This window comes from Nesoenas mayeri (assembly GCF_963082525.1).
Source record: "Nesoenas mayeri genome assembly, chromosome: 12".
NCBI lineage: Eukaryota > Metazoa > Chordata > Aves > Columbiformes > Columbidae > Nesoenas > Nesoenas mayeri.
Genome location: NC_137547.1, coordinates 21,700,357 through 21,727,681, shown reverse-complemented (window position 1 = coordinate 21,727,681; position 27,325 = coordinate 21,700,357). Strand labels below are relative to the sequence as shown.

At 41.1% G+C, this 27,325-nt stretch overlaps 1 protein-coding gene across 1 annotated transcript in view; it reads right to left on the bottom strand.

The window, feature by feature from the left end:
- Positions 1-27,325, bottom strand: part of VAT1L (vesicle amine transport 1 like) — a gene marked incomplete at both ends in the record, with an annotated part of 50,628 nt that overhangs the window by 10,858 nt on the left and 12,445 nt on the right. The window contains 4 exons of the mRNA XM_080351819.1: positions 16,247-16,441; positions 17,730-17,785; positions 18,532-18,635; positions 20,456-20,598. Of these exons, the coding sequence (XP_080207945.1) occupies positions 16,247-16,441; positions 17,730-17,785; positions 18,532-18,635; positions 20,456-20,598 (498 nt within the window). The remainder of the gene's footprint in view (positions 1-16,246; positions 16,442-17,729; positions 17,786-18,531; positions 18,636-20,455; positions 20,599-27,325) is intronic.

Genomic DNA, 27,325 nt, shown 5'->3' with positions numbered 1-27,325 from the left:
TAGACAGAAAAGCAGGGTTGGAATAGGGATCTACTCTTGTCCATGGCGAATACAGTCAGCTCTCAATATGCAGAAATCAAGCACTGAACATATGCAAGAAGACACATAAAACTCAAGCTATTTGGAGTCCAATTTTCATAAACACCTACTGAAAAAAAAAGTGCCCGGGACAAACACAGATGCAATCAAAATGAACTGCTAAAGTGCTAAAAAGTTAGGGTTGTTAGGAAAGATTTTCATCTGATCACAGTATTTTAGAGACAAGAGCAGGGAAACCACTTGGGTGATGGAGTCTGTGTCCTTGCTGTGAAGCTGACCTGCCGTCATCCTGCTAGTGTCCATCGGAAAGCAAAGAACATCTTACCCGACTCACCTGTTTATGCTCTGTTAGGCTGCACTTTTGCACTAAAAGTTTTGCCTGCATACATGCAAATAGAAAACTGGTTTTAAATCCCTTTCATTCCTCCATCGCTATTCACAGCTGCAAACAGCAGCTCCGTCCCTATTCCCTTCTGCTGCCTGTCAGCAAGGAGAGACCTTTTCTCTAGAATACCTTTTAGCTTCGCTGTATGTTGCCATGGCAGCAAGACTAAAACCAGACCCAAGATGAGAAAAATGTCAAAGGAATAAAAACTGACGCTACAGGCAAATTCTGACTCCGAGTCCTCCCTTGGCTACTGAAGATACCTATTAAGTTATACATCTTTTAGATGGAGAGCCACAGCTGCAGAACTGCGCTGTTTTCACTCTTTCCTTATTCCTATAAGGTCCTGCTGACGTCAATGAGTATTTGTTTTGCCTCAGTAAAACTCAAAGAAAAAGAGATTTAAAGCCTTGTAATTACAGAGTAACTGAGACAAATCTTGCCAGCTTTGACTTACGGAGTCAACAGGGATAAAGCAGAAAAAAGGCAGAACCAACATCAAATTAAATATTTAGAAGTACTAAGCAGCAGTGCCTAGATTATCAATGTGGTTGGGAGCTTTCCTACATGGGAAAAGAGGAGGAAATGCCTTGAAATTTGATCCATTACACAGAGATTTCCAGCACATTAGGACCCATCGGGGGTATCCAGCACTTTGACAGTTAAAGACCAGCATTCTGGTTGCAAGTGAAGTGTTATAGAAAGAACATCTCTGTAAGACTATGTGTATTACCTTAGAAAAACCTGCAGAGAGTGAGAAGGAAAGCTACTTTTGATTTAAACAGGCACAGTCCAGCTTTTCTCATTATCACTTATTAGCAAAATAAGCTTGAAGAAAAAAGGAATTGTTCCTGCATTAACATGGGAAATAATTACCTTATTATTCTAAAAGTCAGGGGTTGTTTCTGAAGGGTAGAGATGTGGTGAAGAAATCCCTAGAACACACTCAGGCAGAAAAGCCCCATCAGGAAGAATCAGGATCCTGAGCTGGAATCTCTGTTAGAGCACCAATAAAGCCACAACTCCCGTACCCCAATCTCCTGCAGCGGTATGCCTAGCTGACAGCGCAAATATAATCCTATTGACTCTATACTGAGATCGGCCAGCCTGAGGACAAGCACAGGGTTGTGTGGAAGGGCTACAGAACGACTGTGATAAAGTTAACAAGTTCCTCAGATCCACTGAGCAAAGGCAGGTGCCCCTCCACCATCACACTGCTGGTTGCTGCTACATCCCGTGAGCCGCTGCCTCCCAGCTGCTGCCTTCAGTCTTCGGGATTGCTGGTAGAAATCACGATAGCGTGGTCCCAGTCTCCACCAGGAGGATGGCTTTCAGCACATCAAAGCCATGAGGAGCTCAGAACTGGTCACCTTCATGGTACCTTTCTTAATTCAGAGCAATAATGCATCTTATGGTACGTTGCAGCCAGCTGTGCACAGCGGTGCCCCAGCCACTCCTGAACCTTGGGGTATTCACAGTGTAGCGGTTCAGACTCCGACCCAGTGAGGCTGGTTCCATCCGCAGCAGCAGCTCTGGGGAAAACTCCTCTGGCTGCAAAGGAGTTTTGGCAGTCACATGCAAAAGAAACTGGCCCTCTGAATTTGGTTAAGATGCAGCAGTCTCCTGCCTAATTGAATTCAAATATAATGTTCAGTTTGGTGTATTCCTGTATTCCATCACAGTCTGCTATAAAACTTTATGTCAGGAAATAAAGTTTATTACATTCATCACTATGCAATTAAAATATATATATATATATATATATATAATGTTGTTATTGACTATTAAGTTCCATGACATCAGTTTTTAAACTTCTGCCTCAGCGATGTTGCCTTGTGCTGTCTTGGAAAGAACATTTGGAGAAAAACTGCACCAAGCCACAAGAATGTCTCATTCGCTCTCTTTCACATAGGCATGCTCTAACAGATACAGCGTCATGAAACTCCCTCCCTCCTCCACCCCCAGAACATGCAGACTTAATTATAAGCGTACTACTCTGCTTAGCGTTGCATTGTTGTCTTCCTAATGACAATGCCCAGCCGGTAGAAGGTGAATGCTGTTGATCTCTGCACAGCCTTGCAGCAGCAATCCTGTGGGGTGACTTCTGTGTGGGAATCTGGCAGCCAGAGATCCCCCTGTAGACACCAGTGGGAGATCAGCCAGCCTTTCTGGAGCAGCCATACGAGAACTCCAGGGCTGAAACACTTCCGGAACCGCAGCTTTTCACACTGACTGTCTAGACACTTGCAGGACACTATCTAAAGACAGAAGAATCTTTGCTTTGACACCATATTCTGAACTGCCTCTAAGCAAACGAGCTTCAGGGTGTTCCAAGTCAATCCATGTCTTAACTCTGCTTTGTTTTAGGAAGCTACAAAACTATGGGAAGCTTCCAAAAGGAAGGTCTTTATCTCATATTATTTGACCAGCACTCCATGCTGAAGGCTTATATTACTCTCGCTTCGGTCTTTCAGGCTTGTTTCAGTTCTCTAATCCACCAGAACCATCAGTTGATAATCGGATCTTCATAAAATACTGATTTCTACCATCTCCTTATTAGAGATTTCTCCATAGCTCAGCAGCGCCAGTGATTGTTTCAGAATTACCCACTGACACTTTTGAACCAGGTGATGGTAGGTGATTTTTTTGGCAGTCATGCACAAAACCTGTGACCAAGATGACTTCTGTGACTGTAACTTTTCGTCACGTTTTCTACACAATTCAAGTAAGCCAAATAATTTTACTCTCAAAGACCTTCTGCTATTATGTATTCCTTGGACCCTTCCTTGAGCTCTGTTTTGAGCTTTATTTCACAATATAGGATCTTAAAATCAGTAATAGAAAATTAGAAATTCCTGTACTACCTGTCGACTTATCCCAAGGAACTTTGTCTTCCTTTATCAGAATCATAGAATTGTTTCAGTTGGAAGAGACCCTCAAGATCATCGAGTCCAACCACAACCTCACTCTGGCACTAAACCATGGCCCTAAGAGCCACATCTGTATGTCTTTTAAACACCTCCAGGGATGGTGACTCAACCACTTCCCTGGGCAGCCTGTTCCAGTGCTTGACAACCCCTCCTGTGAAGAAATGTTTCTTAATATCCAATCTAAACCTCCCTCGGTGCAACTTGAGGCCATTTCCTCTTGTCCTATCGCTTGTTATTTGGGAGAAGAGACCAACACTTTCCATGCTACAAACTCCTTTCAGGTAGTTGTAGAGAGGAGAAATTGTGCCCTATTCCAGAACCACTATTCCAAACCACGGGAACTAAACTTAATGGTTACAAAATACATTAAACATTCAGCCTTCCGGATAGTAAAGACATAATCATTAAAAAGTCTTGACACTATAATTCCCAAGGTCTGAGAAGCTTTCTATACAAATCCCCTAACTAGGATCAGATTACAAGAGCACATTAATATTGCATCTTTTAAAAAAAATTCCATGTTTTTTCATAACAATGGATTCACTCCAATAAAATCTCTTCTTAATCAGCAAACTAATTATGTAAGTTCTTGAAACTCATCAAGGTAAATCCCATGGGTCTCTGAAGATCCCAATGAGAAAATATTTCTCCTTTCATTTCTTGACTTTTTCTTTGGTTTCAGAAGTAGTGCCATGAGGATTGCAAATCTCATTATTCATAAGTCAGCACCATGCTTTTTCATTATTCAAGATGCTCTCCAAGTCAGATCCTACCACTGGCTGCCACTCTGTGACTTCATTCAAATTACACTTAAACAAAACCAAAACCCACCGATATATTAAATTGTAATGTTAGAGAGTGTGATTCATCCTTGTGCTCAATTGGAGCTGCACCACTTTACCGTAAGATTGAAATTGTTCGTCTAGGTAAGATGAAAGATATTTGAATTTTTCTTGTTTGCTAGTTGGCAGTTTTACCATATATTTTGCAGTCCTATTTCCTTCATTACTTCATATTTCTCCTAGCTTTGTTAAAAACCATCTCATTCTAAGCCTATATGAAAGATCTTAACTCCACATAAGTATTGTACCAGTGTGATTGCTATAAAAATTGATTTAGTTTAAAAGTTTAATGCTCATGTGTGGATACAGAGCATTACACTGTTATCGACTGAAATCAAATTGCTCTGTAATGGGCAGCAGGGAAGCCAAAGCAGAGGCATTCATGTGATAGGACATCACTGGTTGAGCTGAGACAGTTTCTAATCTAATTCAATTAAACTTGCATGTGTAGATGCACTAAAAAAAAAGTAAAGGGCACGTACACTAGCTCCAATAATTCAGGAAAAATAGGCAAGAACTTCAATAACACACATATTTAGCTGTAGGCTAACGTAGGCTTAACTGTAGGGACTCTTAGAATTACACTGGATGTTTCCTTCAAATAGAAGGAAAAGATAAAGCATTGTGTTATTTCTGCTAAAGAATTCAAAAGTTATGCCCGTTTTCCTCTGGAAGGCAAAAGGTCTTGAAGATACTTTACTCAGGACATAATCACAGCACATCATGGAAAAAAAACCTCAGGTTCTTCTCAGCTGGTTGGAATTTGGTGATGGTAAAGAACTCACTTTACACAACCTTTATTCTACTCAAATGGACGCATTTAAACAAAGATTTGGAGCTGCCTGTAATGCCTGAGGCTTGATTTCTTATAGAGACGGCCCGCATTTTCAAATGTGTGCACTTCAATACCACCTTCAAAGCCCAAACTTCGATATTCAAACTGACATATTCAGTAAAATCAGAACAGTAGAAAATCAGTTGTTCATTTGAAAAATCTTAAATGATACCGCTTCCTTTTAGTATTGCTTTCCCTGAGCTGGTGACCATAACATATAGATTTGCCCTGCAAAACATCTTTGTGTTCAATCATTCACAGCAGGCTAATATAGATAGGAACCTTTTAGTATCGACAATGTATCTGCTTTGCTGCCTCGGTGTTAATTTATATCATTATCTGTAATGAGCAATAATATCATTACTAAACTGCAATACCATATAAAACTCTCCATTATCACATTAAATTTGGATTATATTATGCTAAGAGATGTCTTTATGCCCAAGAGTAATTTCGCTTTTAAAACTCATCTGTGTTTAAAATGATTGAAAAGAACATACGAACCATTTTCATTAGGTGAGAACATTTATCTTGATTAATGATTGTTATGCACTAAAATAAAGTGTTATTTTGGATATCATCATTGCATTTCGATCAGGGTAAAATTATATAAACCAGAAGAGTAAACTTGTTTCCAACTTAAGTTCCCCACTATACTTAGAAAAGGAGAACTTAAGCACAGCATGCATTAATGTCGTGAAGTGTCATAAAATCATCTGGTTAATACGTACAAGTTTATCTACATTAAACTACAGAATTATCTATAAGCCTTGTAGATAAGACCATAATAATTCCTTTTTTTATTATATTGGCAAAGTTGCATGAAATGGAACACAAAACTTGTGTCACCCTTGCAATAATCTTGTAACCTAAATACAATACTAGTATGGAAACAGGAACAAAAACCAAAACCAACCACCCAGGAGATGAATTTTGTGCTACTGCTCATGGGATCTCCACAAATGCCACCAGTCTGCTCAAACGAGCCATCAACATGATCAGCTGCTGAGAGACAAACTCGGTTTTGCTAATGGAACTAATAACTTACTTTTTCTTTGGCTGTAGTTACATAGATACGCTGATGAGCAGGTTCCAGAAGGCCTAGAGTGTTCATTTTAGAAAGGTAGTTCTAAAACCAAAAAGGCTTAACTCACATCTACCAGAGTTCTGTGCCTACTGAGGGCTAAACATCCTTCTACTATAGCTAAAAGCTTATGTCAATGTTATCTCTCCATAGGCCAAGCACCCCACATCCCCAAAAGCAGAAAAATGTGAGCTAGAATATACAGTAGAAATCCAGAAGGCACAGTATCTGTTGATGTTTCCCACCACAGTAATTTTGCAGTCTCTGAAAGCATCTCATCCCCTTCTGCTCCACTAACCTTTCTGCTCACTGTCCACCACAGAAGATGGTCCACAGGGACCAGTGCTGCCAATGTAGCATCTTTTAGACAAAATGGACCTACCAGATTTAAATAGAGATATTGTCCTTATTCTTACCTCCTAATCTTTTGGATTCTTTCAGTGACTCCTTGGATGGCTTTCTAGGCATTCATTGATTAACGAAGTATTAGAATCACAGATTAGAGCCAGAAAACAAACCAAACTAGCCTGACTTTTTGCAAATCAGAGGTCAAAACCTCATCCAAAAATAATCAGGGATCACTTCCCAGTCTGGAAATGGGAAAGTGTCAAAGGCACAAGGAGTCTGAACCATTTGTATTCTGTATGGTCCCAGACATACAGGATGACATCTCACAGCTCTCTCACTATCACCAAATAGACTTCATTATTTCCATCTCAGGCTTTTTAAAATCCCTAGCACCTGGGGAAATAGGTCTGAATTGAGACTGAAAAACATTTCTGACAGAATGAAAACAGTCACTAGGAAACGTTAACAGAAACTTCAGGTTTCTCCTTCCTGATGCCCTGAATCGCTCACGTTAGCAGCCCCTGCCAGGCCACCCGGACACGGGGGAGCCCCCTTTCCGAACCCATTAACAAAGCAGCATGAGCGGGGTCTTTTGAGACAGAGGAGACTCCTTGGTTCCATTCGCAGGCTCTCTGGCTTAAGCTCCACACACCACTAGTGCATAGCACAAGAATGAAATAGCATCTAAATGTGTCCTTGAAAACTTCTAGTAGTTTTCCTTTGGTGACTATTTAGTTTTTCACTTATGGCATTCAATAGTTATTTCCGTGAGTGACAGAAAACACTCGCTGTTCCAAATCCTAACAAGTCCTCGACAGTTAGTGGTACGACCAGCTCTGTGGAACACAAGGTATGTTTTCTGTTGGAACCCATTTCAAATTAATTCTGCTGGTGAATGTAATGTATTGGCGTATATGGAATCAACCTGCATGCAAGAGTGGGAGACGACAGGCAGATGTTTCAGTGCATTGTCAGGTAGAAATAAAAAGGAATTTAAGCATGTTGGGATCAAAGCTAACAAGGCAAGTAGCTTTTGTTCTCTAGGGCTTCCTGAAGAGCCTTGAAATTGTTTTTTAATAGGGAAATGACTCCGCAAACCCCTATTTTCCTGACTCTTGAGAACAGCTTCAGTTTGATGACACAAACAGTAAAAATGAAGTGTACGAAAACATGTTAGAGTCAGACATTCAAGGTAAATATTGAAGAAATATACTCTGTCCTGGAGTTAAACATCCACGTTAGTGTTTTTAAAGGTGTCTTTGGTGTCTGAAGTGCATCCCCTCTGCCTGGGTCAGGCTTTCCCTGGCGAGGTGTCTGGTTCTTTTCTGCAAGGGTCAGTACCACCACATCAGTTCAATACATAAGGAATGCGTTCCCGTTTATGACTCAAAAGCCAGCTAATATATTTCAGTAAGAAGACTACTCTTGTAAAATACTGTTTCTTCACAGTAATTAATCAGCAGCTTCCTCCATGTAACAGGTTTATTCTTATTTTTTCTTACAAATGATAAACCAGTTTTTCCCATATACAATCTTCTGTTGCTAATTTAATGAACTGCTAATTTAAAGCACGTGACTAGTTTATCTTTAACGGTGCACGCTTTCTTCAGCGGAATCTCTCAATGCTTCCTATATTACTTTCCTGCCTGTTTCCTCCCACCCTCACATTATCCCCAGGAACCCAGTCTCCTCTCTGTTTTGCTCTGGCCTGCAGTTACAGTCAGTGATTATCTCTGCGGCACAGCAGGACAAACAGAAATGACCATCTGCCCTGACCCACAAACACGTACCATGAGTCACTTTCCACTTCAGTGTCTCACGCCTTCTAGAAAACCATTTTCTGCCCGTGCATCTCCATCGCTAATTAATTCTTAGCAGAGTGCTTACTAAGTAGATCAGAAAAGCGCTGTAGCTGCAGGCTTTATTTATGTTAATTGAGAGAGGTTTAGTCTCACGCTAGTCAGCTTCTAACCTTTGTAACAGCAACATTCGCACCCCACAATGTTCATCAGAAATATTGCCAAATACTTTTCTATGTCTATTAAACGAGTATGATAGCATGAATATTCTTAGCATGCACAAAGGAACATTCTAAAGACAAATGAGTTTAAACACAGGTATTCAACTGGCAGGCTAGATATAACAAGCTGAATTTCAGAAGCCAGAAAAGATGACAAAATAAATGAAAGCACAGAGCTGAAATAATTTACTTGTTTAATTTAATTCATTAATGTAGCTTGAATTTTATGCGGCGTTTATGAATAATTGAAAATAATTGACTTTGCTTACTTACTTAAATGACTTAACTGGTGAAGTCTGAGATTCTTAAAACAGCTCGGCTACCCAACCTGATCTGGCTAAATAATCACAGCTAATGTCATGTATCTGAGGGCTTATTATGTAGCTGCAGCACCTACATCCCCATCTTATCTTGCTTCTTTCTATCTCACTCTTTTAATGAAATCATCATCTTGCTACATTGCCATCATTGCTGTCATCATCACTGGGTTATGTCATCACTTGCTGATAAAGGTAGGAAGGGTAGAATTATGATATGAAGTCCTGTTAAACAGCATTCAGTGGGGAAGAAATGTAAATTAAGTTATATAGGCATTTAGTAGGAATTTAATAATTCATGTAAGAGCAGGGAGGATCCCATAATCAGGTATGCACAATGTTTTAGAGGGGAAATATATTGGCCTGTAACTGCGTATCATTCGAATGTTAACACAGAAGCAAGCTACCCTGAATTATTCAGGTGTTGCTTCTCAGTCTGCTTCCCCCCTCTCTCTCTTGTGAAACCTGCTACATCAGTAAGATACAGCTCCTTGCATTTCTCTGAGCTTTGACAGCTGCATGAAGCTTGTATTAAACTTGTTTGTATACAAAGAAACAACGGTGATGTACAGATACAACATCTACATTTACTTTGAACTATAGATGTTCATTTTATACAGTCAAAGGGAACAGGATCTCAGACGTCGGATGAACAAAGACTGTTCTGTGGCAGCATCACAGGACAGGATCTATGCAGAGCTAATACCTGTGCATCAGGAAAGCGGTTCATGGACAACTGCAAATCCAGGACTGTCACAGAAACATCTGCAGCATCAAAGCCAGCAGATCCTGCACAGTGACACCAGAGGAGCCATCACAGCAAAGGGGACACCAGCATGTTTGGGGGCGTTCTCATAGGAGTTACTTTTCCCTCTTGCTACAATATAAGACTGCAAAGTAAATGGTTTTATTGTTAGGGAACAATTATTATTTTCTGTATTTCAAGGTGAGTTAGTACTTGGGTTGTAAATTAACTTCCACTTTTATCATGTTACTCGAGGTTACTTGAGTATTTTGAAGAACAAATACAGGTTTTAAATGTTACAGAAGTCACTTGACTTCAAAACAGGTGTCATTTCTTCAGCTGAATAATCTGTTCTCATTAAACCAAAACAGGGAGAAAAACCTGCACATGCCATTATTACATTATCACACACACACTAAAAGGCACAAGATGGCATTTAGCATTCATAACAAGGTACCAGCCTGAGCTGATATTATTAGATTATCCTCTTACTATGTTAAAAGTAACTAAGGGGTCCATTTTCTCTCCATCTTACTATAGTGACAGATGAAAGTCTCTTTGCCCTAAAGGTAGGATCAGTAAAGGACAAGAACAGCTTTTGATGAAATGAAGTCTCTGCTTTAGGGGGGTCAGTGTTACTATTCAGCTACCACAGATGACAGATTTCCTCTCCCCTTGCCTCCAAATGTTGATATAATTGATATATAAAGCATACGCTGATATGATAATTTATACCAGAGGATGAGTCCAGTGGATAAAAAACCAGGTTGAGAGTAGCTGAATCCTTTGAAGCCACAGAGCAGCGCTTAAAACAGACACATCGCGGTGGCTTTGCCCTCCCCAAAACACGCTACAAATCCTGCACGGGAATGTTCTTCCTCCAGTTCCCATCACTGGATTGGTACTTGGTAGCACTGGGATCTCAGCTGCAAGGTGTCTGCATGCTGATGATATTGAAAACTAATGCGGAGCACAGAAAGTACGTGAGAACAGCAACTTAGGAGAAAATGTTTCTTTTAAAGGAAATTATGGTATCAGCAGGTATTCCATAATGATACCATAATGTCATCAGTTGCACTGCACTCCTTTCAGGTTCAGGTTCTTAAACACAGCTTGATTTTTCCTTAGCAGTTTGCTATAAAGAAAAGCTCTGGCTTCAAGACAAGGGACTCTCACTGTTATGAAAATCATATTTACAGCTAGACCTGCAACATGTCTCATAATGAGGCAGCCAAAAAAAAACCAAACCACCCTTTGACTGATAATGCATTGATCTTTACAAACTAAATAAAGGAGCAGGGCTCTTTCCAGTCAAAAACAGTCTATGCACTGACCACAGGCATTAGAGTCTTCTGATACCTCTACCAAGATCCACGAGGCTTGACCATAAGTGTATTTAGTGCCTTGATTCCACTGATTTCAATCACAGCTGAGTGGCAAAACGTATTGCTGGATCTGGGCTACAGCTGCTGCATTCTGACTTGTGAAGTACGGAGTTGGTACGAACATGATTACATTAGCACTGCAAGCCAGCGACACAGGGTGATGCTCAGTGCTTACTGTAAGCTACTGGCCTGACCTTGTACTATTGGTATCACATTATCCCCTTTCTTTTTAAGAGTAAGTAGCAACTCCATTCCACAGGTTTCAGTATCTTCATGATTCCTCCTGGCACTACAGGTCCTGGATACCATTACTACTGTGCTACAGTGCACTCCTTGAATCGTTTGAGAGACAAGACGTAATGAATCCTTTGGTCCAGAAAACAGATCTGCAGTCAGGATGACTGTCCATGATCTCACTGCTCACCCAAATGGACCAAAATAGCCCAAGCCTGAAAACATTCTGACACACAGAGTGATTTTTGAACAGCATGAGGGAAGGGGGCATGCAGATATTCGGGTGACATGGGCCATAGTTTGCAGTCACCTTCCTGACTGGCCGTTCATGTGCAAGAATTGGTGAGTTTTGGTTTACACGCTCTCAAGTGCTACTTTTAACTGCTGTAAGTCACCAACAAAGGCGCACGTAACTTTTGTGTCAATAACCCATTCTATTGTGAGTATATATTTTCTTTTGCAATTACAAAAAGCTGAAGAAACAGAATAGAAAGGTGCAACATATGCATTTTTATTCAACACTCTGGATTTTTTGAGAACCTTCCGTTTTTATCCTGCTTAATAATCTAGAATTGTCTATGGTGTAAAGCCTAAGATTCACAGACCCTGAGGAGAATGCTAATGCATAAATGCACACTACAAGTTAATCAGAACAAAGAAGAGTGACTAACTGCAAATTAAGGACTAGATAAGTAGTTACTAACAAAGAAACAATCACAAAGCTCAACAAATATTCACTGAATAGTGATTCTAATTCAAACTGTACTATTTGTAGTGAAATGCAATCTTATCAAACAATCAGCTTTTTACTACGGAACAGTATTGTAAGCATGCACCATGTACAAATTATGTCGTCTTTTAAACACTCTAATGCATAAACAAATAGCTGCAAAATAGCGAGAAATCTCAAGAGCAGCTAATTTATGGTATGACTTATCTCATGATGAAGAATTCCCCAGTTAGACTTACGTTTTTAAAGTATCTACAGATTTTGTTACTGTCTCTCTTAGCGGAATCCTTCTTGCATTAACATCATAAAATGGCTCTGATGGCCAGCTTGAGAACAGACTTGACTTTATAAGGATTTATGGATGTAAAGCTGAGATAAAAATTACCCTCCCAAGCCACCAGATAATACAACAAGTAGTGTTGCTCCATAGCAGTAGTCTGGATCCTGATCCCCCTTGTGTCAGCAATAGTCTGATGCACTGAAGAAAACTGAGTCACCTCTAAGTTTCCATCCAGAATAAACTCTGTCCCACTCTCTGTTCAGTCGAGCAGTAGGTTAAGCAGACTGCTCTGAAGAGGCCGAGCATTGTCATCCCGAAACAAAGGCCAGAGAAACTGGGAGTCCTCCCGCTGACTTCCATGGCCTTTGCATGAGGCCCTAAAACAGAGAAATCACAACACTGGAAGGGATTATATCCTAACTCGAATAGTCTCCTTGACACTCAGACAAACCTTCGCTGTTCAACAGGAACAGAATCAAGCTAAGTCTATCTAATAATTCCTGAACATTGCTATCTTGAATATTATTTGACAATCAGCTAGACATCACTTAACACACACTACAACACGACAGACAAATGGGAATCTAATAACATTCTCTAAACCCTGTACTGCTGTCACTAGAATCATTTTAAAATGCAAAATCTCAGTGCAATTACAACACTATCTATTCAATATATTCTTTTAAATTCAAACGGTGTACTCCTGCAGAAAGTATTAAGAAATAGGTGCTGCTCAAGGAAGCATGCTAGGCTTTCAGAACAATGAAATCTTTTTTACACAGTTCACAGAGACCTATTAAATCAGACACAAAACCTTTCCCTGGCTGTTCTCAAAAGCACTAGAACGTAAAGCCCTCGATTTGGGGGTCATCATGCAGGAAGTGGTCCTGTCCCACCCAGACCTAAGCAGCAAAAGGCGATACCACCATAGATGTAACTCCTCGTCTTTTCAGACTCCAAAGATGCTTTTCAGCTCTGATACTCAAATGGCTGTTGCAACTGATACACGATTGAAAAACAAATTGTGCTGTAACACAGTTTTGGAAGAAAACCAGGTTTCATTTTGAATGTCACTTGCTGGATTCAAGCTCAGCCCTATGGCACAATGACTAGTCATGGATTCAAGCTCAGCTCTATGGCACAATGAATAGCCATGGATTCAAGCTCAGCTCTATGGCACAATGAATAGTCACGGATTCAAGCTCAGCTCTGTGGCACAATGACTAGTCATGGATTCAAGCTCAGCTCTGTGGCACAATGACTAGTCATGGATTCAAGCTCAGCTCTGTGGCACAATGACTAGTCACGGATTCAAGCTCAGCTCTGTGGCACAATGACTAGTCATGGATTCAAGCTCAGCTCTATGGCACAATGAATAGCCATGGATTCAAGCTCAGCTCTGTGGCACAATGACTAGTCATGGATTCAAGCTCAGCTCTGTGGCACAATGACTGGTCAGAGGACAAATGGATTCTCCCATGGGCCTCTGGAGAGGGTGATATTCTTCCATAGGAAACTATTCAATCATTCCTTTTCAAATGCCACACAGAGAGCCCACCTTTCTGCCACTCTCTAGTTAAACGTATTTATTCTCAGTAATCTTACGGGTCAGGAAATTTCCTCAGGAAATATCAGTGGTAAAAACTGGTCATATTGGTTCAGTCTCTAATGAAGCCTACTGAGAATGGTTAAATGAAAGCGGACATTTGGAGAAAATCAGGCTCACTCGATAGGCAATGAAAGCAATCAGACGGCAGGCTCTGAAGGAATAAGGTGTTAGTGCTACGGAGTTAAAAATCTCCCGAAAAAGAACAAAAATACATACCAACGTTTCTTCAGTCTGGTTCCTATTAGTCCTCAGCTATGACACATTTTTCTGTGTATCATATCAACCTGAGAGTCAGCCCTAAGTTATTTTTATATCCACAAAAATATATCCCCCAAATGACAATGCCCTGAATGAGTAATATTTCAGTCATCCCTGGCAATCAGCTGGGGACATCTCTAGCACCGTTACATCCCTGCAGATAGGAGCCACACATCTTCTTTGCAAATTACCAGATAGCTCATGGCAAGCGAGCAGGCATGATAAATGAGCTGTAGTTTTCTAGACTGCGCTTTTTAACAGATGTATTTACATATTTCACAATCTAACGGTAGGGATGGTGCATGTTACTGCCAAATGTTAGATGAAATGTTATCAAACAGAAGTCTCCCAACAAATTCCCATCATCTTGACTATTAAGATCAGCTTGCCACATGTAATTTTTCATGCTATGTCCTTGATCAAGATTTTTTAAGCTATTGTTACTATTTTAATTATACTTTTCTTACTCACCAATACACAAAAAGAAGTGCATATTTACATGAGCAAAGAAATTGCATAATGACCTATCTAGAGACTAGTGCACCTTACATTTTAAAAATATTTTGTAAGCTTATTAAATAACTAAATACACATCAAAAACCTAAATCTGATCCCATTTCCATTTTACACGGCTCTTCAAAGTGCTCTCCTTTCAGATAACAGTGGAGAATTCCATCTTGCCTCAGCCAGCTGCTCTTTATCACAACATCTGACTTCCCTGGGGCACCCCTGGCTGGTGAAACCCCAGGGTTCCACCCAGTTGCCACCAGTGACAGCAGAGGCTTCCACCCAGTTGCCACCGGTGACAGTGTGGCCTCAGGTGGCCATTGAGAGAACATTAAGAGATTCCTGGAGAAGTTGTCATTCCTCTCTCTTTTGCTGGAAAGGAAAAAACGGAGCCCATATCGCACTGGACCGTTTGCATCTGCTGTACCCTACGAAGCAGCACGTTGGGGTACGCTGGCGCAGATATAGGGATAGCATAAAGAGACATATAGTTCCCACAGCAGCGCAACCTGAGGCAGAACAAGCCTTGTCGTATAACCTGGCTCAGGCACGTACAAGCCCCAGTGAACATGCAACGCATCCCACCCCGAGAACCGGCCCAGGCTGTGGAGTCCCACCACACAACTCAAGTTATCTCACTTGTGTCCGTGGCAACAGTGCTGCTTTAACGCCACTTGAATAATGAACAACAAGCTGAGCTCAAAACCCTGCCCGCAGGGCATGCAAAATCTTAATAAAATACATATTATTAGTGTATTAAGCCTGACGGTTATTACTGCGTCATGGATCCGTGCTTAATACCAGCTAATGTGTTCGAACACAGGCTGAATTTTGTGGCAGCACCTTCTGAATAGCAACCACACAATGATACGACCACAATTCAGCTCTATTCACACTCAGCAGAGCTCTTAGCAGATGGTGCATCTTCAGTCGTGTCAGGCTCAGTGCGCTTCACAAACACATAAACCACAAATACTAATCTGGCAGTGCTACTATAATCATGCAGTTTCTATATACATTCATGTCTTGTCTGTTCACACGTCCAAAAATACTTGCATTCATTTATTAGCATCTTAAGTAAAAAGGTCTTAGGAACCAGTGTTTTGGTCAAGAAGCTTGTAATTGCCCAGGCTATGATCACGTCAGCCTCTTTACAGATTTTTAATGAGAGCTGAGCAATTAGAAAGAAAAAAGAGCCAAAACCCCCATACTCCACAAATGTAACTTGCTTTAAAAGTGATTCTTGATTTGACTGCCTGCAATATATTTTCAGTAACTTCCTGAAAACCTCCAGGCTTCCAAGGTTTGCTAGCACACATATAACACTGAAACTAAAGCTTACATATTACATCTTTTGCTCAGAATAGGTTTTAAGTTGTTTTCAACTATAACATCTGCGCTTGTTAGTCACATGTTTCATGCACTTAGGAAACAGAAGCAGTTGTCTAAGATTGAAAAGGCAAGATTATTAGTAGTATTTTGAAGAACTTTGCACAGAGCATTCTAAACTCCAGAAATATTAGAGAAACGTGTGGATAACTCTGGATCATGGAGTTTTTGAATAGCAAGGGCTTTGGAGATGACTTGTGCACAAACTAAAAAGGAGATTACATTAACAACCACAAAACATATTTAAATCTAATCTTACATCTAACACTCCATATATTTCAGAAATGAGGAAAGAAATTTTGCTCCTACCTCTTCCAAAGCCCATAATGAATCAACCACAGGCTTGATCTTCTTATTGGTATAGAGATTTAGGAGTTTGTCCATCACACCCTTGATCAGGCCACCTCGATTCTGTTTAAAAAGTAGATTCAATAGGGAAAATCCAGCAATGACTTTGTTCTCCTCGTACAGCTTGATAGGATTTACTTTCTCAACCTGCCACCACTGGAAAGCAATAAACAACAGGGTTAGAGAAACATCTGTCAAGAAATGAACAGAAAAGTTGACAAGGGAACTGTCGGGGCAGATGTGACACACGACTCATCTGGCAGAGCTGAAGCACCAGCCAAGAGAAGCACTAGGGACTGTATTTAGGAAAAAGACAAAAGGTACACAGCTGACTGCCGTGGGGACACAAACACAACCCTGTGTCGCATAAGATTTGCGTCTTAGAACAGCAACAGGTCTGGGTTTAGGACATGGCTCTAGAAGTGAAGAACCTGGACCTCCCTTCTTCTCCCTGCTGCTCAAAACCAAGGCAACTACACCCTGCTCAGAAGCTTCCAGTTACTTTTCAACCATTATTGTTTGTGATATTTGAACAAGCCGCATAATGTCTAATGAAATTATTTTATCTCATTTAGCCCAAGAGCATCCTTGAGACTGAGATTTCACTTCCTCGGAAATTTTATTTGAATGGGTCAATTTTTAATTAAAATTTGCATACAATTTTTATGAGTTAATTTTACAGTGTAATTACATAAAGAAATTGGTTATACTTTCATTTTTAAAATTGATCCAATTTGGTATTTATGCAGTCAATAAATAGCAGCACTATCTGAAAAACACTTCAGTTGAAACTGATTCTGTTGGGCCAACCTAGCCTGCAAATTGCACCCATCTGGATATGTTAATATAAACAGTAAAAAGATGCATAGTAAAGATTATGTTGTTTGAGTTCACAAATGCACAACAATAACAAAGATTGTTTTGCTACAACCATCATCACTTAGGAAACAAAGGCAACATCATTGTCTCTGATGTTACTTGACATGAACACGGAGAAGTGAAAAATGTGTTTCCATACAGAACTTCTGAAAAGCTGAAGATAACTGGACACAAGCACCATCTGAAGAGATATATCCCTTTAATATCTCCTTTAATTCATTGCACTGTCCTGACAGATATGAGGGACCTACAGGGTACAGTTATCCATATGTACGGATATGATACTCTGCCATAAGTAAATAAGTAATGCCATCAAACTTCAAACCTGGCTAAGAGATATACGTCCGATAGCAAACAATTCATATGTGCACTGCACACAGATCCAGCTCCTGCCCAGCTGTCGTACCAGGAGAAAACCTCAGGCCACACTGCAGTCAGAAAAACGCTCTCTTTAGGGACATCAGAAGTAACAACTTAGGAGAGATGGGTGAGTATGAAGATGAAAACGCTACAGAAAAGACTGAGGTTAGAGGAAAGAGCAGAAGCGCAGCACTGGGACACTTACTGATTTTGCAAAACTGAAGAAGCTTTTTGTCTCCCCAGTAACCATGTTAGATGAACCTGTAAAAGATGAGGACATGCACACACAACTTATTACATGCTGACAAGCAGACCATTTATTATACATAAAATCATTTCCATTATTCATATTTAAGAAACAAATATTCTCCCCAGGTTTAAAAGGTAGACGTCCTTATACTCTGGGAATAAATAACAAAGAGGCCAAGCTGACGGAGCCCTACAAGATTATAGGTATTGTGAGGTGACAACAGAAATCTATCAGTCTTCCAAAACCAGTAACGGGTTAAGTGCTACTAAGCACCCTGACACCAAAACTCGTCTATAGCTCTCTCCTTCTCTGCAGTGCAATGCCATTTGTCTCTGACACACTGTTATTTAGCAGCGATCAGCACACACGTGTCCTTTCACTGTATCTGTAGAACTAGCTCACAGTTTCCTTGGCCATGCTGGGATTCCCATGGTGTGCAGAATGGGAGATCCACGCTTTCTCCTACACTTCTCCTGTGTTACCCAGTAACGTTTAACAATCTGGAACGTATGTTCAGTTTCACTTCTGAATTTTTACTTTTTATTTTAATTTTTAAAATTGCCTTTGTATTACGTATTGTTTCTCGATAACTTAGTTCATGCTCGGCTTCAGTAAAATCCTTGTTTGGAAATGGCCAAGTTGAAAAAGTATAATGTGGCGGCCTCCATTTCCCAAAGATTTTAAGAGGGGATTTTAAGAGATTTTAAGCTTTGAAAAGCTTTAGTTTTGAAAAATGTACCTGGCTTTTTCCACTTACCATATAAAATATAAGTCCCAAGTGGTTTGAGAAGACTGAGGCCTTTCCCAGTGTTTTCTCCACACAGACAGTCCAAAACAATATCTACTCCATCTGTCGAGATTCTAAACAGCAAGAAAGAAATGTCACTGTACAACAGGATGCAGAGGACCAGTCAGCCAGCGTGACACGGGCTGATCCGTAACACCATCCCAACATCTACAGGGTGCCAGTTCTAACTTGCAACCAGGACTATCAATTGTGCTACCACCACACACCTCTACACTAGGAAAGAAGCACAAACTAGCTCGTTGCATCTACATTTTATCTTTTGTACCCACTAGTTCTCTGCCTCATTGGTCTATTGAGAAGTGAAAAAGCAGGTGAAAAATGCAGGATCACCAAAAGGGATCTGAACAGACTTAACAGGGCAGAATTCCACCCCTTCATAACCAGTCTCCTTGAGGTTTCAGTCACTACGGTCTGTCACCCAGCGTCAGGGCTGCTGTCAGGAACTGCCCCAGGAAGAACTGTCCTGGTGAAGGGCAGAAGCAGCCAACACTATGTGTAACCATAAACCCATCAGCAGTTAAAGGAGCTTTATTCCTTTTTTAAACACCGATTCCTGTTCTATCTGCACCCACATCACATACCGCTGGGGTCAGATCCGCCGCCCCTGCCAAGAGTTGGGATTAAGGTTGGCGCTGAACTCTGATTAAAGTTTTCAAGCATTCTTTCTTGCCAAAACAATGTTTGTAAAGTGAGGATTGCTACAATTCAGCCTTCTCGCTACAGCAGCTTTCCAGGGGCAAGAAAACACTTAGGTGGGTATAGTTCCCCCGAGAAAGTCTATCAAAGGGCAGGAGAAACGTGCTGCAGTTCTTCTGAGCTGTAAGAAAACGGCAGGGGTGTCACCTGCTGGACAAGTGCTCTCTTGTTTGGTCAAACTTCCCATCTGGAACAATTTTCCTTTGATATAAAACTTCCTTTGTGATGGATCATTTCAAGGGTTCTCTAAGCCCTTGGAGTGCTCTGGAAAGAGCAGCAGGACACGCCGCTTTCTCCTCCAACACCAGCCTGCTCTGCTACCTGCTCAATGGTCTACGGTGCCCAAAGGCCCTTTCGGAGGGCTGGAGACCTTCCAAGACCTGGCCTGTCACCCTGAGGAGTGTGTAAGTTTGACAGGAAGCCCATCAGCTGTGCTACCCTGGGGTGCTGCTTTCGGAAGGTTCTTGGTTTATACTCAGCTATGTCACCTGGTATTTTGACAGACACAAGATGAAGGGAAAACATTATTCTTATCTGTCTGACAACTAAAATCAAAAAGACAGTTTTTCCTGATTTTTTTATCAATTCTAAAATTTCAGCACCTGCGTCAACATCTATATCTAAAAACAGTTAGACAAACTGGAAAACAAAGTATTTGAAAGCACGTGAATAGAAACACACATGATGACTTCAAAAGGCAACGGGATGATTCTAATCTGAATGCAAACAAACAAAATCTAAGGATCTGGAGTTAAAACAGACATCATGTGCTCCGATATCAATCCCTGGCAGCAGATAAAAACCCAGGCAGATGGAAAAACACCAGAGAACTCCAAAACCTGGATAACTTACTGAAGGTGTCTTGGTGCGTTACAGCGAGCTACCACATAGGCAGATAATAGCTAAGTACATCCTTTATTCTTTTTCACTTAATGTACTTTGCTTGTAATAGATGTCCAAGTACGAACATGGGCTAACAAAGTTCATGTTGCTTATGAAGAAATAGGAAGATGCTTGTTGTCCTGTCCCTTGTAGTGGGCAGATGGAATATCTGGAATAAACTACAGTTCACAAACTCAAAAGTGTAATCTCTTCCCATAAATATGATCAGCCTGGTGTCTTTCATAGTATTTTGCCATATACTATACAACCCTCACTCAGGAAAAGAAAATATTACCTTTTTACTTCTTGAACGTAGTCTGCATTTCTGTCAAACAGGTGAGTTACCGAGTCTTTGATCGCCTCATGTTTGAAAGAAGACGCTGTTCCAAAAACAGTGACATTGGGAATAGTTGAACAGAGCTGAGCAACAGCTTGACCCTGCAAACACATTGATGTGTTAGTTCACTGACACAGGAATTGGTTGACAGACTCTACAACTTCCAGTTCACTCATGAGACAGCAAAATCCAAGACCAAACACGGACAAGGACTTCCCAAGCTCCTTTATTTACAGTGCAATGCAGTTCAGCCACAAGAAAAATGCACTTGAATCAAAAGTATACGCTGAAGACAAAGCAACTGTAGGGGTAATATTAATTTAATCTATCAAGAATTGTATTGGAAAAGAGTTGGATTTGCTCTTTTAACAATGGCAATATAATTTAACAGAAATGGCATTAATTTACAAGGACCACTAAACCCGATTATTCAAAGAGCACATGAGAAGTACTTCTCGTTCTCTGCTCTGCACCTCCTGGAGGAGGCCCCGCAGCACCTGCACCAGGCAGGATGCTGGCTCACAATGCCAAACTACCCGGCTCCTCTGGTACTCAGATACGGCTTTATTGGTGAGGTTCTTGCAGCATGAGTACAGAAGGAGCTGGTGTAGCCGGTTCCAATACAGCGTGCCGTTATACCACATCGCTACGCAATCAGCTTTTCTTACAGCTGCAAGCTGGTGTAACAAATGCTGCTTAGTAATGCAAACCTGGTTTACCTCTTATTAATAATTATTACTGATTATTCAAAACGCAGGAATAGCTATGAGTCACACTAACAGGCCACCCTTTTACAGCCCTGGGTTTTGTTTTACTCTTAACACACTAACAAATGGAAGACAGACTTCTGGTACCCAAATTCTGCCTCCTGTTGCAACCCCATTATTCCGCCGGAGCTGGCACAGTTACATGGATATGCCCAGAAGCAAGAAATGGCACTGCCATTCTAAAAATAACAAGTGATGGAATTCAGCTGATTCTTACTTATATCTGCAGCCAAAACACATTGTTAGTAAACTGTATGCATGACCAGTAAAACCATCCATGGATGAACACATTTCTGTTCATTCCAACCAGAAATGCTGATTATTATTACGTAAGTACCAGTAATCAGTGCTCGGGTTTTATTTCCAGTAGAATAATGAGATGACCCTGGGGGTCTTGGCACCCTCACACATAACGCCGAATATAATCGCTAGTGACAATCCTCTGAGCTGAACATGGCGAGAGGACAATATGATGGTTTCTATATGGAGGCATCCAGGAGTTCCAGCTGGGTTCCCTGCGAGGTCAGTCAGTGAACAGCTGCACAGCAAGGCACAGGTTCTGTGATCCTCTGAACAGACACAGAGGAGTAGGAGAAGGGATTCACTCTCATTCTTTACAGATAAGAAAAGGAACAGCACAGCAAACGGAACCACCTGTCTGACAGCTCAGAGACACCTAGAGCAGGAATGGCCATTTGTAGCATGATAATCCAATACCAAACGTAAATGACCTTTTCTCTTTAAAATCATCCACCATTTTCCTGGGTTGGAATCCCTAATCTCTCAGAAATCACAGGAAAATCCATTCCTGAGGGGCCTCACCTTACAAGATGTCATGTCTCTTCTCATACTGCATTTCTGTGTTACTTACCATCTCATTGTGAAGCCCAGGTCACAGCCTGGGCCGTAACAGAAAATTCTCTCTCCTTTTATTAGTAATTTTCACCAGCAATTCTCTTTTCTCACATCTCGTGTATCCCAGAAAACCATCACCCATAGTGATTTAGGTAACTCGGTCTTTTATAATGTATGCTAGTTGAGTGAAACTCTGACATTATTGATCTGTTCTCTAATTAGTTTTCTGCATTTTCAATCTTACTTGAGAAGACGAGAGATAATGAGTATATCCTGAATCAAAAACACTGAATGTTTAAAAGGTCAAATATTAGGAGTTGAAAACATGCTGATTCTTATCCTGCAGAAGACGATTAACATTTAGCAAACTGACAGTCAGATGAATAGGAGAAATGCACAAAAAAACCCAGGATGTGCATAACCTATTTTCTTCTGACTCAAACTCGTTAGTACCCCCCTCCCTGCCCCTATAGAGATAAGCTTATCTAAAACCCCAGATCACAATACTTTCCAGCTTTCTGGAGAAATTTAAAGCCTAACACTGACTCATATGACCAGGACTTTTATAATTGGATGAACAACATCACTGAAGTATTTTGAGGCAGTTCCACAAGACATTCTTCTACGGCTTTCTGAAGATCTATTTGATCTTGACTTTCACTTATTTTTGTGCAAAATATTCTCAGCATTTGTATTTCAGAAATCTTGGCATAAAGGCTGATACGGGACCCTTCAGGCTCTTCCCACCCAAATGGGAGAACTGAACTCAACCTATGAACTCAACCATTTCACTAATTTCTGTGGAATTCGAGTAAGCTGCAAACCAGCGCTGTGGCTATGCAAGTCACTCTTAAGCCTGTTTTCTAATCCCTCGAGTCACCCAGCTACCTCTGGATTAGCAGCGAGTGTTTAGAGGGCTGTACATTTTAATCACAAGTATGTGAGGCCCCAGAGCTCCGAGCGTCCATAGAACATGAAGGAAGCGCATCCTGCAGGGAGCCCACACCATCCTGTCCCCGCACGTGTCCCCTTTGCTCACGGGCACACACGAGACCTGTCCCACCTTTTGGGATTCCAAAGCCATTCTCCTCCTAAAAACGGCTTTTTTTGGTAAAGCAGTGAGCTTTGTGTGTCCTCCCTGCCCAGACAAAGCCACACCATCCCCACCACCGGCTCTCACACGTGGATATGGAGCTGGGTGCAATGTTATCAGAAATAGCGTGTGAACTCAAAAACCTTCCCAGAGAGTGTCTAATTATGTAGGCTTGATTTGGAAAATCAAAATAAACTCTTCACACATCTGATTTTTTATATACAATGTAAATTTCTATATATAAGTACAGACTATATTCTTGCTCCCTGAACCTGGGAAAAGTAATAAGTGGTAAAAAATAACTCATTTGGACAACTAATTTAGCAGTGTTTGAAAAAACTGATAAATTGCTTCATTGAAGGGATAGACAGAGTTAAAAAATATGCCCTTAAAATGAAGTTAATCTCCTTTAAAATATATATATTTTTATATACTACTTATCATGCAGAACTCCACATGCTGAGTCCTCAAAGCAATTAGTAAATTGGATTAAAGCACTTTGTGAAAATGAAACATCTCCTAATACTGGATTTGGCCCAGGAGTCTTACGTCTCTTTAACTTCAAAGCCTGTTGGATGGATTCTTTTTCAAGGTACCGTGTCAATTTATAAAACCTGTGTTGAACCTAATGTGCACATATGATTATTACAGCATTTATTATAAATAGATAGGCTTATAGTAGTTTTAGATCCATTAGGAAGACTAATATTCCCTTTCCTTTCCTTTCCTTTCCTTTCCACCTGCAGGGTTGGAAACTTCTCATATCAAGATAATCACATAAAAAAACCCCAGAAAAGTAGATTTTTAGGAAGAAACAGTGCAATGGACAGTTATGTGCATTTAAACAATTTTAAAGTAAAAAGAGCCAACCAACCAACCAACTTGAGGTTTAAAAGTCAATACAGAAAGCATAAATAGAAGAAAATTTACTAATTGAATTAGCTTATTAATACTTACCAGTTTCACTGGATGAAATATAAATAAGGTGTGTAAGTCAGTGGATTTCCAAAAGGGTCTGAGCTAAAGGCACAAGCCAGACCCCAGTTTGATGTGGGAGCCGCACACTGAGTTACAGCACTTCTATTAATACATCAGGATACTTTCAAGAAATCGTCTGTTTTGCTCTTATATATAAACTGAACCCATCTTTATAGCAGGAGAGAATGAACCATCTAAAGGATACCACCTTGTAGAACTACATCTATTAGAACCAATAACATCAGTAAAAAGATTATCATTTCTATGACATATTTGTGCAGCCCAGTGGTGCTACAGCATTTAAAATAAAATCATCGCCACTCAGTCTTGCACCAGAAGCCTGTCTGGAGCTGAACGTGAGGAGAATGCACATGTCCCAAATGCCTTGATGCCACACAACCGCATCTGAGGTGGTACACGGTACACAAACATAGTAAGAAAACTGCGAGAGGAGACATCGACTAATCTGGCATCAAGGAAAACTTCTCTCTGGTGTTAGAAGTCCACAACACACAGCACTCCAGCTCCTGAAGGTGTCGTTTTGCCAATTACCGCAGAGGAAATGGGAAACCAAACGCTAAGATGAACATTGCAGAGTGGACAAACTGAAAAGTGATTCTCGAACAAGCACAAGGCAGCGTCTGCTGCAGCCAGCGCACCACAAATCAGTTTGGGAGTAGACAGAGAGGGGAAAAAAGAGTCACCATGAGATAACAATCTCTTGTACTCTCAAAGTCTCCTATTTTCTGCAACAGTTAGTGGGGTGTGTTTTTCCCTGCCCCCTTGCACAACTGTGCAGCTGAGGGGCACCCAAACCTCAAGGCTTCATCTCCACGCAGTATAAATCCTCTTCAGTGCAGTGGAACTACAACATACAGCTGAGATCCCGGCTGTATTCCCTAACGCTGGCCCAGAGGATATCAGCTCTACCTGAAAAGGCAGCACAGCCAAGGAAGAGTTAAGTGCTGCCTGTCTGTGCTGTGACTTAGCAGGGGATCCAGGTAAAGGCCACATCCCCGTGGAGTGCAAGGAGACCGGCCTTCAGAGCCTGCTTGGGGCAGGGAAACTGCTTGTCACATATGATTCCTCAGGCTTTTGTGCTAACAGATGATGCTCCAAGGCAGCATCTGCAAACAGACTCCAGGCTGGCGCTGCGACCCTCCCGAGCTGCTGCGGGGGCACGGCCAGCGCCGCAGAGCGCCGGGGCACAGCGCAGGTACTGCCTGCATTGATGCGAGGCGGCTTGGGTACTTAGGACTGCCTAGGCTGGGTTACACAGAGCTCTGCGCGAGCTGGTTTTATTCCCTTCCTTGGCTGCTGGAGATGAAATAAGAGGAAAGCACTTCATCAAAAGCAGAATGGCTATGAACTGCTAATAGGAAAATAGCAAGTGCAGTCCTGGGAGGTATCGGGTAAAGATTTCAACAAAGTGGGAAGTATAAATGACATTGTACAGTGTGCCGGCCAGAACCATCACAAGAGTGGAGTAAATTCTAATTATTCACATTCAAGAAGGACTGACTCACACACACGAGTGCTATTTAATGTGCTCCCACCTGCGAGGTGCAGACAGACCTAAATTCAGTCTACCCATACAATGCTTAAAAGGACCAGGAATGCTGTGAGACCTATTTTAAAAGCCTCTGGCTTTCAAACCAGCTTATTGCTGCTTTGCTGCCAGCCAGCTCGGAGCCCAGGAAATGTGTGACCAAGGAAACAGACATCTGACCTTACACAGAAGGGTTATGAAGAATCAAACCTGCTTTCAGTCGGAAAAATACAGGCCAAGGGCAAGCTCGATTCTGAGCTCGTTCTAGCCACATGCACAAAGACATCCCACCACAGAGATCTGAAAGAGGTGCCCCGAGAGGAAAGAATAGCTAATTTTAATTAATGAACACCACCAGCAGAAGAAAAAAAGATACATTAAATGGCCACAAATGAAAGTCTGGAAATTGAGAAAAGTTTCTCAACAAGCAAGTCAGAGCAGATAGAACTTGAAGGGATAAACACATATAAAATTTCTTCTTAAAAAAATAGCTGTTTCTCTCAAAAGTGTCCTTACATGCTGCCTGTGATAGCAGGCGACTAGATCTACCAAGGAGTGCCAGTTCTTTGTCAGATAAAATATCACCACTTCAGTGATTCAGTTTGGAACGCGTCCTCAAATATTTGCAATTTATGCAGGGGAGACACAATATAAAAAGAAGGTTCCTGCCAAGCAGTCACCAGTGCTGCCAGGACGACCTAAAGCTACCGCCTCATTTATCCTTCAAATCCAAACATGAGAGCTGGATCTGTAACTTACGCTGCTTGTATTTCCTGTGCTGAGCCTGAAAGGGAAGGTCAAATGACAGCTTCGGGACGGCAATCGATGCTTCTGCGTGAACGGCAGCTTCGTTTTAGCCTCTGTAAGATGAAAATACTAAACTGGCTAATCTGCCTTGAAGCTGAAGGGTTAAGTGGCGAAACTCAAGTGTTTACACAATCTTGGGGAAGTTTTGTGCTCCAAATGTTCAGAATAGGAAACACATAAAAAGCAAACAAATAAGCAAATGGGCAAAATGGCTGTCTCACAGATCTAAATTCCTGAGAATTGATTTTCCAGGTAGACACCACAGGGATAGAGTCTGGATTTATTAAAGCTGGAAGAGAAGAGCCTAAGGGTTTTTTTGCCTTGTTTTTCTGGTGCTGTTTTTTGTCTGTTTTAATACAACAGTCCTCTATTGATACTAACTCAGCTAATGCAGGATACAGTTAACAAGTTGATATCAACAACTTTAAGAGCAAGTCTATAATGTCATACAAGCCTGTGCTGTGACTTGCACTGAATGCCCTGACGTCCACAGGCTTCGTTTTGAAGCAGCCCTGGCTCGGAACCGCCGCTCAGTCCAGCAGGGTCACGCTACTGCCCCCTTGTCTCAGTGTATTTTCTTCAGTCTCCACTTTGCTTCACTTGAAAAAAGACGTGGGAGTGTATTTGTGAAGGGAGCTACTCTACCATTGTCTTAGAGTCATTTCAAACATTAATTACAGCATTTTAGAGCTAAGATGGGCCAATATATGTCCTACAGTATGTCATACGTTCTTGCAAACTCTTATTTCTGAGGATTAATTTCGGGAAGTCTCTGAAGT